Genomic DNA, 14,652 nt, shown 5'->3' on the forward strand with positions numbered 1-14,652 from the left:
GTGTTCTCTTCATGGATGAATCCCGGTTCACACTGTCCAGGGCAGATGGCAGACAGCGTGTGTGGCGTCGTGTGGGTGAGCGGTTTTCTGATGTCAGTGTTGTGGATCGAGTGGCCCATGGTGGCGGTGGGGTTATGGTATGGGCAGGCGTTTGTTATGGACGAACAACACAGGTGCATTTTATTGATGGCATTTTGAATGCACAGAGATACCGTGACGAGCTCCTGAGGCCCATTGTTGTGCCATCCAAGAACATCACCTCATGTTGCAGCAGGATAATGCACGGCCCCATGTTGCAAAGATCTGTACACAATTCTTGGAAGCTGAAAATGTCCCAGTTCTTGCATGGCCGGCATACTCACCGGACATGTCACCCATTGAGCATGTTTGGGATGCTCTGGACCGGCGTATACGACAGCATGTACCAGTTCCTGCCAATATCCAGCAACTTCACACAGCCATTGAAGAGGAGTGGACCAACATTCCACAGGCCACAATTGACAACCTGATCAACTCTATGTGAAGGAGATGTGTTGCACTGCATGAGGCAAATGGTGGTCACACCAGATACTGACTGGTATCCCCCCCCAATAAAACAAAACTGCACCTTTCAGAGTGGCCTTTTATTGTGGGCAGTCTAAGGCACACCTGTGCACTAATCATGGTGTCTAATCAGCATCTTGATATGGCACACCTGTGAGGTGGGATGGATTATCTCAGCAAAGGAGAAGTGCTCACTATCACAGATTTAAACTGGTTTGTGAACAATATTTGAGTGAAATGGTAATATTGTGTATGTGGAAAAAGTTTTAGATCTTTGAGTTCATCTCATACAAAATGGGAGCAAAACCAAAAGTGTTGTGTTTATATTTTTGTTGAGTATAATTTAGTGAAATTACCTTTTAATCTGACTAATAACTCAGTGAAGTTACATTTTAAACTGACTAATAACTCAGTGAAATATGATTTTAAACTTATAACACAGTGAAATTACATGATTTTAATCTGACTAATAATTTAGTGAAATTACCTTTTAATCTGACTAATAACTCATTGAAGTTACATTTTAAACTGACTAATAACTCAGTGAAATGATATGATTTTAATCTTATAACACAGTGAAATTACATGATTTTAATCTGACTAATAACTTGGTGAAATTACATGATTTGAATATGACTAATAATTTAGTGAAATTACCTTTTAATCTGACTAATAACTCAGTGAAGTTACATTTTAAACTGACTAATAACTCAGTGAAATGATATGATTTTAATCTTATAACACAGTGAAATTACATGATTTTAATCTGACTAATAACTCATTGAAGTTACATTTTAAACTAATAACTCAGTGAAATGATATGATTTTAATCTTATAACCCAGTGAAATTACATGATTTTAATCTGACTAATAACTTGGTGAAATTACATGATTTGAATATGACTAATAATTTAGTGAAATTACCTTTTAATCTGACTAATAACTCAGTGAAGTTACATTTTAAACTGACTAATAACTCAGTGAAATGATATGATTTTAATCTTATAACACAGTGAAATTACATGATTTTAATCTGACTAATAACTTGGTGAAATTACATGATTTGAATATGACTAATAATTTAGTGAAATTACCTTTTAATCTGACTAATAACTCAGTGAAGTTACATTTTAAACTGACTAATAACTCAGTGAAATGATATGATTTTAATCTTATAACACAGTGAAATTACATGATTTTAATCTGACTAATAACTCATTGAAGTTACATTTTAAACTGACTAATAACTCAGTGAAATGATATGATTTTAATCTTATAACCCAGTGAAATTACATGATTTTAATCTGACTAATAACTTGGTGAAATTACATGATTTGAATATGACTAATAATTTAGTGAAATTACCTTTTAATCTGACTAATAACTCAGTGAAGTTACATTTTAAACTGACTAATAACTCAGTGAAATGATATGATTTTAATCTAGTAACTCACTGAAATGACATGATTTTAATGTGACTAATAATTTAGTGAAATTATATTATTTTTATTTAATATTTCTGTTCTTGTTGCATGCTGAGACAAAATCCAGGTAAAAGTAATTCTGACTAAATTTAAATATTTGCACTTTAAAGTTGTCACCATCAAACAAATGGTGAATTCAAACTTTTGTGATTCTTGTTTTGAGTTCATTTGTAAATTGTCACATTTTGTGTTGCAACATTTTCAGTGTTGTTCAAGAATTTAAAAGTGTTACAAAGTGACAAAAGTGAACTTCTGCAGGAAGGTTTAAAAGATAAACCCGCACATGTGATGACGAGTTTGAGCTCTGAATCTGTTAAATCAAAGAAACGTAACATACGCTCAGACAAGAAAGGCCACGCCCTCTTTGCGTGAGAAGACGTTTCCTCGACAGATGAACTTTGGCCTTGTGCTTCAGACAAACAGCCAATCAGGGAGTCGGACAGTCAAAGCAACGTAAGAAAGCAACCAATAATGATCCTGGGATAAGGATGAGGCGGGATCACTAGTCGTGACGCAATGAAGCTTTGTAAAACTTCCTGAAATACTAATGCAAAAGGAGCACGACCTTTCAAAATAAAATAGCGCCTCATTTCTTGCAATTGGCAGAATACAGGGAATTTACATAAACACACACGCACACACACACACACACACACACACTCAGTTTCTCAAGTGCTGCAATCAGGGAATCCATGGATCCACAAAGATAACAGTATTGTCCAACTCCAAAGTCAGGGGCAGTCAACCTTTACTCAAAGGCACCCAAGCTGCTGGTTTCCACAACCCGACCCAGCACCCAGTCCAACGTCCACTCCATTGAACAGACAAGGAACCAATACACATCCCTGAGGAATGGTCTAGTGGATACGAGGTCTGTCCAAAAAGTATCAGACCTTTTTATTTTTTTCAAAAACCTTATGGATTTGAATCACGTGTGCTTGCATGAGCCAACCTTGAACCTTCGTGTGCATGCGTGAGTTTTTTCACGCCTGTCGGTTGCGTCATTCGCCTGTGAGTAGGCTTTGAGTGAGCACTGGTCCTCCCCCCTCGTTGGATTTTCATTGCGAGGAAAATGTCTGAACGATTGGAGCAGCGCTGAATCAAATTTTTTCCAGAAACTGTGAGAGACAGCCAGGTGGAAACCATTCGGAAGATTCAAACGGCTTTCGGTGGCTTTTCAGTCGAGTGAGTATCTGAGGAATTGTGTAAGAGCTGGACATGTCACAACATGTCCTTTGAGACTTCCAACTTCCGCACGTCTTTCATTACAAAATCTCCTGTAACAGTGGAATGTGCCGAAAAAGTGCTGATGTCCACCTCTTCTGCAATTTCTCTGGTAGTCAGACGACGTCCCGGATCAACATAGCGTTCACTTTGGAAATGATCTGGTCGTTTCAGTCTGTTGATGGCCGCTCAGAGCGCGGCGCGCCCTCCGCCATTGTGCGCCGTCTTTAAACTGGTTGTAACACTCCTTAATCTGTGTGATGCCCACAGGATCGTCACCAAAAGCCATCTGAATCTTCCGAATGGTTTCCACCTGGCTGTCTCTCACAGTTTCTGGAAAAATTTGATGCAGCAAAGCTCCAAATCGTTCCACCTCGCAATGAAAATCCAACGAGAGGGGTGGACCAGTGCTCACACAAAGCCTGCTCACAGGCGAATGATGCAACCGACGGGCGTGAAAAAACTCAAGCATGCGCATGAAGGTTCAAGCTTGGCTCATGCAAGCACACATGATTCAAATCCATATGGTTTTTGAAAAAAATAAAAAGGTCTGATACTTTTTGGACAGACCTCGTATAGCGTTGGGCTTGAGACCAGAAGATCCTTGGTTCCAATCCCAGCCTGACTGGAAAATCACAAAGGGCCCTTGGGCAAGGTCTTTAATCCCTTATTGCTCCCAGTGTGTAGTGAGTGCATTGTATGGCAACACCCTGACATTGGGGTGAATGTGAGGCATTATGGTAAAGCGCTTTGAGTGTCTGATGCAGATGGAAAAGCGCTATATAAATACAGTCCGTTTAGAAAAGCTTCAGATATCTGCCGCTGAGATAGATGATGACTGGAGGCAGTTTGAAGCAGAAACGAGGTGATAATCTGTGAACTGTCATCGGGGGAACTGATTTTTAGGGGGACCGTTCGGTCAGCGACACCGGTTCAAATCCCACCCCTACCTCATTTCTCCATGTAATGTGGAGTTGCATCAGGAAGGGCATACGGCGTAAAACTTGTGCGGCGACCCCGAGTGAAAACAAGGGAGCAGCCGAAGGGACTTCCTATGTTATCACATGATATATGATATGATATGCAATATAAAAACTACATAGAATGTTCATAAATTGGAAACTGTAGATTAGTACATCAATTGTTGAACATTTCATGTAATATTTTCCACCTTTTTAATTTTGTGTCACAGAAAGTCTGAGATGAAGCCTTTATTTTGAAACGTCAAACCGGATGCAGGGTGATATTCCGGCTGCGCGAGTTTCTCGGTGAAACAGAATTCCTTTGAGAAACTGGACTAAAAGTCGCTCCATTTGTGCGAAGTCACGACTCGTCAGACGATATAAACGCGCTCAGGTCGCAGTTGAGCCGCTTTTTGTCCTTTTTAAAAATTGGTTAAAGCAAAGAAATGGGCGAAAAAGAGTTGCAGAGCGCAGCTGGAGTGAAGTATTACCGGCTGTCGGAGGTGGAGGAGCACAACACCTTTAAATCCACCTGGATCATCATCAACCACAACATCTACGACGTCACAAAGTTCCTGGAGGAGGTGAGGAAGTCAGCGCAGGAAAGAAAGACTTGATGATTTTTAGACAACATAACTAGGATAACATGCAAAAAATATGTGTAAGTTTGAGTTCAGAATCCCTATGGTCCTCAAAAGGTTCCCTGTGGAACCTTGTCCAGCACGCTCGGAAGGTCGCTGGGGATAAACTGTCTCACACAGCTTTGCACATCAGTTTCAGGCTCGGCTTTGATTTCAAGCTGGGAAAATTGAACAATACTTCTGAAATTGTGCAACAGGTTGAGCACTTCCAGATGTTTTACACAGTTGTGAAATTCTGATGATGTTTCTGGATCCTCCACTTATAGAAATTTCCTTCTTCCCAGGCCGTGTGGAGCACATGGTCCATGTCCCAATTCAGGGGCTGTATCCTTCAAAGGCTGTGTCCTAAGTAGATCAAGCCTTCTGGGACTGCACTGGCTGAACAGGCCATTGAGCCCACAGAGTGTTAACTTTTTCCGGCCCACCCCCTGTTGCCTAGCAACCCTGACAGCTGCAATTTGACAAGCTACCTGTAATTTAGGAATTATTTATCAGTACTTATTTATGATTGTACATTTAGATTGTCTTTTTTTGGGTGGCATGGGAGGCACTTTTGTGCAGTGATTCGTGGGATTGATTGGGCTGTAAAAGACACGTCTGTTTTCTGGATGTATTGTTTTCTGGATATGAAGGCTGCACACGCCCTCCGCCTGACAGTGAGCGTTTGACACAAGTATGGGCCTTGTCGCCGCACTATGTGGCCTACAAAGGATGCAGCCCCTGAATTGGAACTCTTCTTCTTCTGGTGGCAGACGGTGATTCTGCCGTGTAGCATAAAAGTGAAATTATAAAATAAGACTGTCGAAATCTCGTTGCCGTGTCTCTGCAGGCGCATTAAAGTGGAAATGTCAGATTTGTATTCCACAAACTGCAGACCGCCGTCAGTTTGTTTAATGATGATATTTTAACTCCGCGCGAGCTCTCCGGCAGCAGCGTTGAGCAAACAGGTGTTTATCTTCTAGGGTGGAACTTTGACCTTTGTCTCGACAGCCTGGATGAACCTGTGGTGAGGAGGAGGTCATGTGATCAGCGGCGTCCGTTAGCAGGATGAGTCAATAAGTTTTCAGTTGAGTGAAATGAATTTTGTCACGACAGTTTGATTGTTGATCAGTTTCTGAGAAGCTGATCAACAATCAATCAGTTTCTGAGAAACTGACCAATAACTGATCAACAGGATCACGAGGGTTCAGCCAGACTTCAAACATCTCATAATGTTCTAAAGATAAATAAATAAATAAATACATCAACAGTCATTGTCTGTACTGGAGGTCGTTGACCTTTGGTTCAGTTTGCTGATTAATTATTACCGATCAGTAAACACCTGGTGACAGATATTTATCTTGATTTTAATAAAACATAAGTAAATACATTTGTCTGAGGGGGCGTGGCCAGTGTCAGGTGGACCTGTGCAGGTGACACACTCGACCCTCAAATTCAGATAAAGTAAAAGTGAGGTCGGAGGTCATTGATGGGGTCCAACAGGTTGTGTGTTAAAGCTCACACACTCATGTTGATGATGTCATCACCAGGGGGTGTGTAACATTCAGACGTACAGCTGATGAGTAAATCTGAAGGCGTCATTTCAAACTGACGGTGGCAGTTTTTCTTAAAAACCGGTTGGAAGAAACTTACAGTGTACTTAACCATCAGTTTGCCCCGTTTGGATGGGGTGACATGATTCAGCATCCAATAGCAATAACGCAATATAGTAACGGGCCAGTAATAAGCCATTAACTGTGGTGGAAATCATCCGTTGAGCCATTGGTCAAGCAAGAGGACAAATCACAATACTTAGTATAGTAAGGTAGTTACCCCAGAACATTCAATAGTAAGAATTTAAAGGAAGCACATTCATCATACAACACAATTCAACGTTTTCCATCAGATACACATCCGTCGAACACCATTTCTTTATATAAATATTTAAACTGATTGATATTTGGACATCGTTGGAGTTTCTCAGGTCGCTTATTCCAATTTTTTTGGCCACAAATAGAGACACAGAAGCATTTCCTGGTCATCCTTGCGCCCACAATTTTTAAAACCATACAAACCCCTTAAATTATATATTCCTTCTCGTTGTATAAAATATCCTTGAATTCTGAGAGGTACTTGCTTAATATATATATATATATATATATATATATATATATATATATATATATATATATATATATATATATATATATATATATATATATATATATATATATATATATATATTATTTTTTACTTTATACATCAATCGAACAGTCTTAAATGAAATTATGTCACGAACTTTTAAAATCTGTGATGTAATAACTGTGGATTGGTATGATCCTGATTACCCGCATTATAAATTTTTCTTAATGCCCTCTTTTGAAGGTTGAATAATGGTTGTACTGTAGTTTTGTAGTTATTGCCCCATACTTGCACCAAGTCAAGTAAGGTGCAATCAATGTGCAATACAGAGTATGTAGTGATTTATCATCAAGAATGTGCTTTGCCCTGCTTAATATTGCCGTACTTTTTGATACTTTCTTTTGACTATATTGAATATGTGCTTTCCAGTTGATTCTGTCATCGATGACCCCACCTGAAGACTTGTTCTCTTTGACAGGTTCCATATTTACCCCTTGTATGTTTAATTGTATTTGTCCATTTTTTTATGGTTTCCAAATAACATTATTTTAGTTTTTAGACCAATTTAGTGACAGTTTGTTCATATTGAACCATCTCTTCAACTTTATCATATCTGATCCCAGATCATCTAGTAATTGTTGCAAATTATCCCCTGAACAAAATAAGTTTGTAACATCCGCAAAGAGGACTGTTCTAAACAGATCCGAGAGTTTACATAAATCATTGATATACAATATGAATAACTTCGGTGCTAACACAGAACCCTGAGGAACTCCACAAACGATGTCCGGATATGAAGAACAGCAGTCCCCAAGTTTAACAAACTGTTTCCGGTTTTGTAAATAGCTTTTAATCCAATTCAAAGCTACTTCTCTGATCCCATAAAGCTCCATCTTTTGAAATAATATGTTGTGATTGAATGTGTCAAAAGCCTCTTTTTTATGTCAACAAATAATCCTATCACTATTTTCCTTTGGTCCACATGTTTATTAATCTCTTTTATTGCATCTAAACCCATATTGACTGCCATTAAGCAAGTTGGGTTGTTCAATAAATTTACCCAATCTGTTATTGTAAAGTTTTTCCAATATCTTTGAAAATTGTGACACTAGAAAGACACAGGCCTACGGTTAGTAAAAAGATGCTTGTCACAGATTTGAATAAAGATATCACTTTCTTCTGGTCTGAAGTGTAACATGGTTCATATATATATATATATATATATATATATATATATATATATATATATATATATATATATATATATATATATATATTATACCACCACACAGTAAATGCCACAATCACAGCAGTAATTGTCAAAATCATCATCAGGGTGCGAAGTTTGCATTCTGCTCTGGCAGCAAAGCTCTCCATGGCTAAAACAGTGTTTTGAACAACCTGTTGATATTTCTCTCCTTCTGTCCCTGTTTTTTTTTTTTCTTCTTCTTTCAAGGGACAGAGAGAAACTACAGTTCTGATCTTAAAGATGTCTTCTTTCTTTGGTGACAGTTCAAAAGGTGCAGTTTGTCTGGGCTTAGGGGCTGAAGGTGACAGTTCACAGTCTCAGTTCAGTTCAGCAAGGGACTGAGGGACTCTGGAACTTTTTTTTTTTGTTATTTCCCTTCAGCTGTAGTGCATAAATCTGTACTATCATCAGTATGTGTAAGGCATGCTGCAAGTGGAATTAAAATAATGTGTCATGTACTCTGTCCTGTGCCCTGCTTTTGACGTTTTCTTCAAACACAGGTGCACAGGAATAGAACAGGATTCTCGTCTCCCGTTCTCAAAGATGCAGTTTCGTCTGCTTCTGTCTCCTGATCTGGTCATGTCAGTGCTGTATTTCAAGCTTGTAGTACATCTGCTTCTGATTCTGGTTCAAGTTGACAGGCCTCTCCTTGGTCACAGCTGGTTACTCGTCTGCTTCAGGACCCTGGTATCTGCTTCAACCTCTGGTCTTTGTCTTTTTTCACTCCTGGTCACTCTCTGTCTCTGTTATGACGAGCTTCCAGCCGTTGCTGGGCCCATAGGCCATCAGCCGACACTGTTACACATCGCTCCCTTGTCTAGTTCGGGATCTTTCAGGAATCTTTGTCTTTTGCAGTGGGATAGATGCACCCAAGATGACCTCTCTGCAATTTTCACTGCAGTGGGGGTGGTTAGCAGCACTTGGAATGGACCTTCCCACCTTGGACATGACCAGTTCTTTCTCTTAATAGTCTTTATCAGCACCCAGTCACCAATCTGGATCTGATTCTCAGGGCCCTGCACAGAAATAGGAGAGTCTGGTATCGTGTTAGCGTGTATGACATTCTTATGGGATAACAAACGTCTCATGTAATCAACTAATCCCTCATCCTTACTATCAGGCTCAGCTATTTTCTGTAAATCTGGTATTCTGTAGGGCCTGCCATACAAAATTTCGAATGGCGTAAGGCCAGTCTCTGAGCTGGGTTTTATATGCATGTACAGTTTCACCAAATCCAAACAATAAACTCAGTTTTTTCCTGTTTCTTCCATACATTTTCTGAGCTTACTTTTAATTGTTCTATTTGTTCTTTCCACTAAACCTGCAGTTTGAGGATGATTAGCACAATGTGTTTTTGCATTTATTTTCAAATGTTCTGTCAAATGTTGGATGATTGTATTTACAAAATATGTACCATTATCACTGTACATTGTTTCAGGTAGTCCATGTCTTGGAATTATGTCTCTACAAAGTATCTTTGCAACTGTCAGAGCATCTGCGTGTTTAACAGGGAACACCTCTACCCATTTGCTATATGCTTCAATCAATACTAGGCAATATATTTTTTTTCACATTGGTTCAATTCAGTAAAATCCATATGGATTATTTGGAATGGGTATTGAGGGGTTGGAAATTTTCCTTGTTTTGGCCTCTCATTCCCCTGCGAGTTGTGCTTTGCATAAATTAAACATGCTCTGCAGTAATGTTTTGCATATGCCTGAAATCCAAACGTCACAAAATGAGTATTAATCAGTCCAACCATCCCAGCCGTAGAAACAGGACATGGTCCATGACTTAAGAGAGCTGCTCACTTCAAAAGGCTGCAGGGTAGGACCGGTTTGTTTGAGGATCAGGCATAAACACCATCAGTGGTTTGGTGGACATTGTGATGCATTAATTTGCCAAAACTGATTGATTGGATGAATGATAAGCATTGATTAATATCGATTATTACGTGCAGGCCAATCTTAATATGACAATTCAATTCCCAGCAATGATCCAATACTCTAATTATACTCAACAAAAATATAAACGCAACACTTTTGGTTTTGCTCCCATTTTGTATGAGATGAACTCAAAGATCTAAAACTTTTTCCACATACACAATATCACCATTTCCCTCAAATATTGTTCACAAACCAGTCAAAATCTGTGATAGTGAGCACTTCTCCTTTGCTGAGATAATCCATCCCACCTCACAGGTGTGCCATATCAAGATGCTGATTAGACACCATGATTAGTGCACAGGTGTGCCTTAGACTGCCCACAATAAAAGGCCACTCTGAAAGGTGCAGTTTTGTTTTATTGGGGGGGATACCAGTCAGTATCTGGTGTGACCACCATTTGCCACATGCAGTGCAACACATCTCCTTCACATAGAGTTGATCAGGTTGTCAATTGTGGCCTGTGGAATGTTGGTCCACTCCTCTTCAATGGCTGTGCGAAGTTGCTGGATATTGGCAGGAACTGGTACACGCTGTCGTATACGCCGGTCCAGAGCATCCCAACATGCTCAATGGGTGACATGTCCGGTGAGTATGCCAGCCATGCAAGAACTGGGACATTTTCAGCTTCCAAGAATTGTGTACAGATCCTTGCAACATGGGGCCGTGCATTATCCTGCTGCAACATGAGGTGATGTTCTTGGATGTATGACACAACAATGGGCCTCAGGATCTCGTCACGGTATCTCTGTGCATTCAAAATGCCATCAATAAAATGCACCTGTGTTCTTCGTCCATAACAGACGCCTGCCCATACCATAACCCCACCACCACCATGGGCCACTCGATCCACAACATTGACATCAGAAAACCGCTCACCCACACGACGCCACACACGCTGTCTGCCATCTGCCCTGGACAGTGTGAACCGGGATTCATCCGTGAAGAGAACACCTCTCCAACGTGCCAAACGCCAGCGAATGTGAGCATTTGCCCACTCAAGTCGGTTACAACGACGAACTGGAGTCAGGTCGAGACCCCGATGAGGATGACGAGCATGCAGATGAGCTTCCCTGAGACGGTTTCTGACAGTTTGTGCAGAAATTCTTTGGTTATGCAAACCGATTGTTTCAGCAGCTGTCCGAGTGGCTGGTCTCAGATGATCTTGGAGGTGAACATGCTGGATGTGGAGGTCCTGGGCTGGTGTGGTTACACGTGGTCTGCGGTTGTGAGGCTGGTTGGATGTACTGCCAAATTCTCGCTTATTGTAGAGAAATGAACATTCAATACACGAGCAACAGCTCTGGTTGACATTCCTGCTGTCAGCATGCCAATTGCACGCTCCCTCAAATCTTGCGTCATCTGTGGCATTGTGCTGTGTGATAAAACTGCACCTTTCAGAGTGGCCTTTTATTGTGGGCAGTCTAAGGCACACCTGTGCACTAATCATGGTGTCTAATCAGCATCTTGATATGGCACACCTGTGAGGTGATATGGATTATCTCAGCAAAGGAGAAGTGCTCACTATCACAGATTTAGACTGGTTTGTGAATAATATTTGAGGGAAATGGTGATATTGTGTATGTGGAAAAAGTTTTAGATCTTTGAGTTCATCTCATACAAAATGGGAGCAAAACCAAAAGTGTTGCGTTTATATTTTTGTTGAGTAGATACATACACTGCCTACCATGTAGGCATACGGGCAAATTTGACCCCACCACAGTACCCCAGTGCCATGTCCTCATGTCCTAGTGAGTCAGAGCGTCACAGAGACAAGGTCGAGTAATCATGACTGGGCCTGCCTTAGGTTGTCCCAGGGTTTAAGATGGGATCTTACCCATCATGGGCTCACAGCCTTCCATACTGGGCAGGGGTTCCAAGGGGTGGGGGAACACCCATTAAGAGGTGTCATGTCTAAACAGCTTTAATTGCACAGAACATTAAACATACAGGATTATTGAAAGTGAATTGAAGTATCTTTTAGCAATTTATCCCAGAATAGATCTGTTGGATTAATCAATGCTTAAACATCAATAATAAATAGAAATAATGACAGAATCTGATACATGAACAATGTTTGGTTCGCAGGAATAACTATGGGTCAGGATGGACAATAATCATGTGAAAAGTTGTCCAACAATCTCTATCCTTTAAGGCCTAACTTAATCTGCATACATCAACTAATAATTAATAAGCACTTCATTGGTCATCAATGCTTTTTGAAAGCCTGCAGCTTCTTGTTTGATTTGCAGCAGAGGTTAGTTACATCTCATGAGAGTTCACATTATTTCAGTCAGAACACAGATGATCAAAATATTGAGTTATTATTATTTGTTGCTTCTACATTGCTGTCAGTTCACCCTCACCAACATTAATGCGTCTAACAGGAGCTCAATAAACATGTTACAGTCATCAAACCTGTTTTACTTCAACATTCTTAATCCAACTGTCACTTGCACATACATTCTGTCCACATATCATACAACCTTCTGCTCTGCTCTTCAGCTGGAGTGATAAATTACACTTTGTTCCCAAAACAAACCACGCTTCAAAAAAATAGAACACTGAATGTATTTGGTAAAGTCAATGCAACGTAATACAAAACAACATTAAAACATGAATTGATTACATCAAATAAACAATATCCCTCTAAATTTAACAGTAACAAACACTTTTAAAACACTAGTATCAATTACATGTAAGCAATTACATGTAAAACCCCTGTGTTTCATGTGTTAAAGCACAACAAAACATTACTGCAGTGTTTCTCAATTTCTCAAGTTGTGTGTGTGGAGCGGCAGGGAGAGGAGGAGGAGGGAGGTGAGCATTTAGAGCTTCCCTCAGCAGCTGTGTGTGTACACACTCCTCCAACACCCCAGACCAGGAACAGAATACCACAACTGCTACAACAAACAAGCAAAATAAACCAACTCTTCTCAAATAAAAACCACAGGTCCAAAGAAGACCTGTGTTACATTACACGCAACATATTATACACACATGTAGACACGTAGAACTCAACGGAACTGTTAATTACAGTGGACTGATAGAAGACCTTTTCTGTTTGGGGCCCAGAGGTCAAGAACCGGGTATGCAATCACAGTCTCACCATAAGTTTTTTTTTTTTTTTTTTAGTCCTCAGAGAATCTACCACAACCACTGCTCCCTTCTGTCTGTTATGTCATCAAAAATAATTAGTGGATCAGTCAATCGACAATTTTTCAATCTTTTAGCAGTATTTAATATGTATACTGGGAACTGATTCATGGAAATGTTTTATAATTCAAAGTCTTCATTGCCAAGATGAGCCTGTTTCCAGCAAGTTCATGAATACCTGCTGGAACTCATTGATCTAAGTGGTCAGTTCCACAGTAGCTCATTCATGATTACTGAGGCAAGATTGGCCAAATACTGCAATGTTCAATTGAAGCAGTCAATCTGAATTTTCTTCTTTTCCCCCAGACAGAAAAGAATCACACAACAATAAATCAATCATTAATCACTCTACTGAAATATAATCTTGATCAGCTTTGCTTAAAATCTGTTAAGTAGGTGAAACTAACCAACTTTTACACCTTATCCAGTGTACAAAAATCAACCATATTTTAACCACTTCATCCCAGTTACATGATCATTCAATATGGAAAGTAGGAAGACGATAGTATTTATTGTCTTTGAGTTATCATCTTAACAAGCTGAAAAGTTTTATTTCATCAACAGATCTACTTCAGAATTCTCCCTCAAAATACTCTTTTACCCTGGACACCAACTCACACTCATATACACGTACAAAATTGATTAATGTGCACTTATTTCTCAATATCTTAACTCCACACTTTAAAATGTTTGAGGAGCCAGCGACTGTGACCTTGACAGTTTTATCTAAAACAAGTCACAGTAATTACACAATCTGTCTATATAGCGACAGCAGAATAAAGTAAGGAAAAATTGCTAACAAGTATAATCTTCTAGAAAAGGAAGAACTGCAACCTTATATGTACATAAACAAAGTTCATGTTGAAAACGGCGAAAAGTGTCCATTCTTCCCACACTTCCAACATTTCCTCTTTATCTCACGTCCACGGGCTTTGCCTCTGGCCACTCTGCGGCGCTGACCTTTGCCCTTTCCTACAAAATACACTTCTTCCTCACACATCATTATGACTGCTCCAGCAGGTTTAAAAACTGCTGTTTTTGGTGTAAAAGCATGATCTGGTATATTTTTCACTCCACATCTCTCTTGCCTTTTTGTAAAATCACTGGTGTTCTCTTTTATGGTATCAAATGACTTTGTTGTGGAGTTTAACTGTAATTTTCCAGAGAAGTTAACTGTCTCTCGCCACATTTTTAAGTGTTCAGGTGATTGGTGGTCTGGTGAGTGGAGGAGGTGCACTTGCTGTAGCTTCAGTATTATCTGTGGCTGGGTAAAGGTCTGCACCTGGATTCTGCAGAGGGGGCCTCTGGCTCCCTCCCGGTGTCTCGTTA

The 14,652-nt window shown here is 39.9% G+C and overlaps 1 protein-coding gene across 1 annotated transcript in view; it reads left to right on the forward strand.

Moving 5' to 3' along the window:
• The first annotated feature begins 4,520 nt into the window (after nt 1–4,520).
• Nucleotides 4,521–14,652, forward strand: part of LOC117523467 (cytochrome b5) — a 42,133-nt gene continuing 32,001 nt past the window's right edge. The window contains 1 exon segment of the mRNA XM_034185052.1: nt 4,521–4,797. Coding sequence (XP_034040943.1) covers nt 4,660–4,797 — 138 coding nt within the window. The 5' untranslated portion in view covers nt 4,521–4,659.

Source organism: Thalassophryne amazonica, chromosome 1, assembly GCF_902500255.1.
Source record: "Thalassophryne amazonica chromosome 1, fThaAma1.1, whole genome shotgun sequence".
NCBI lineage: Eukaryota > Metazoa > Chordata > Actinopteri > Batrachoidiformes > Batrachoididae > Thalassophryne > Thalassophryne amazonica.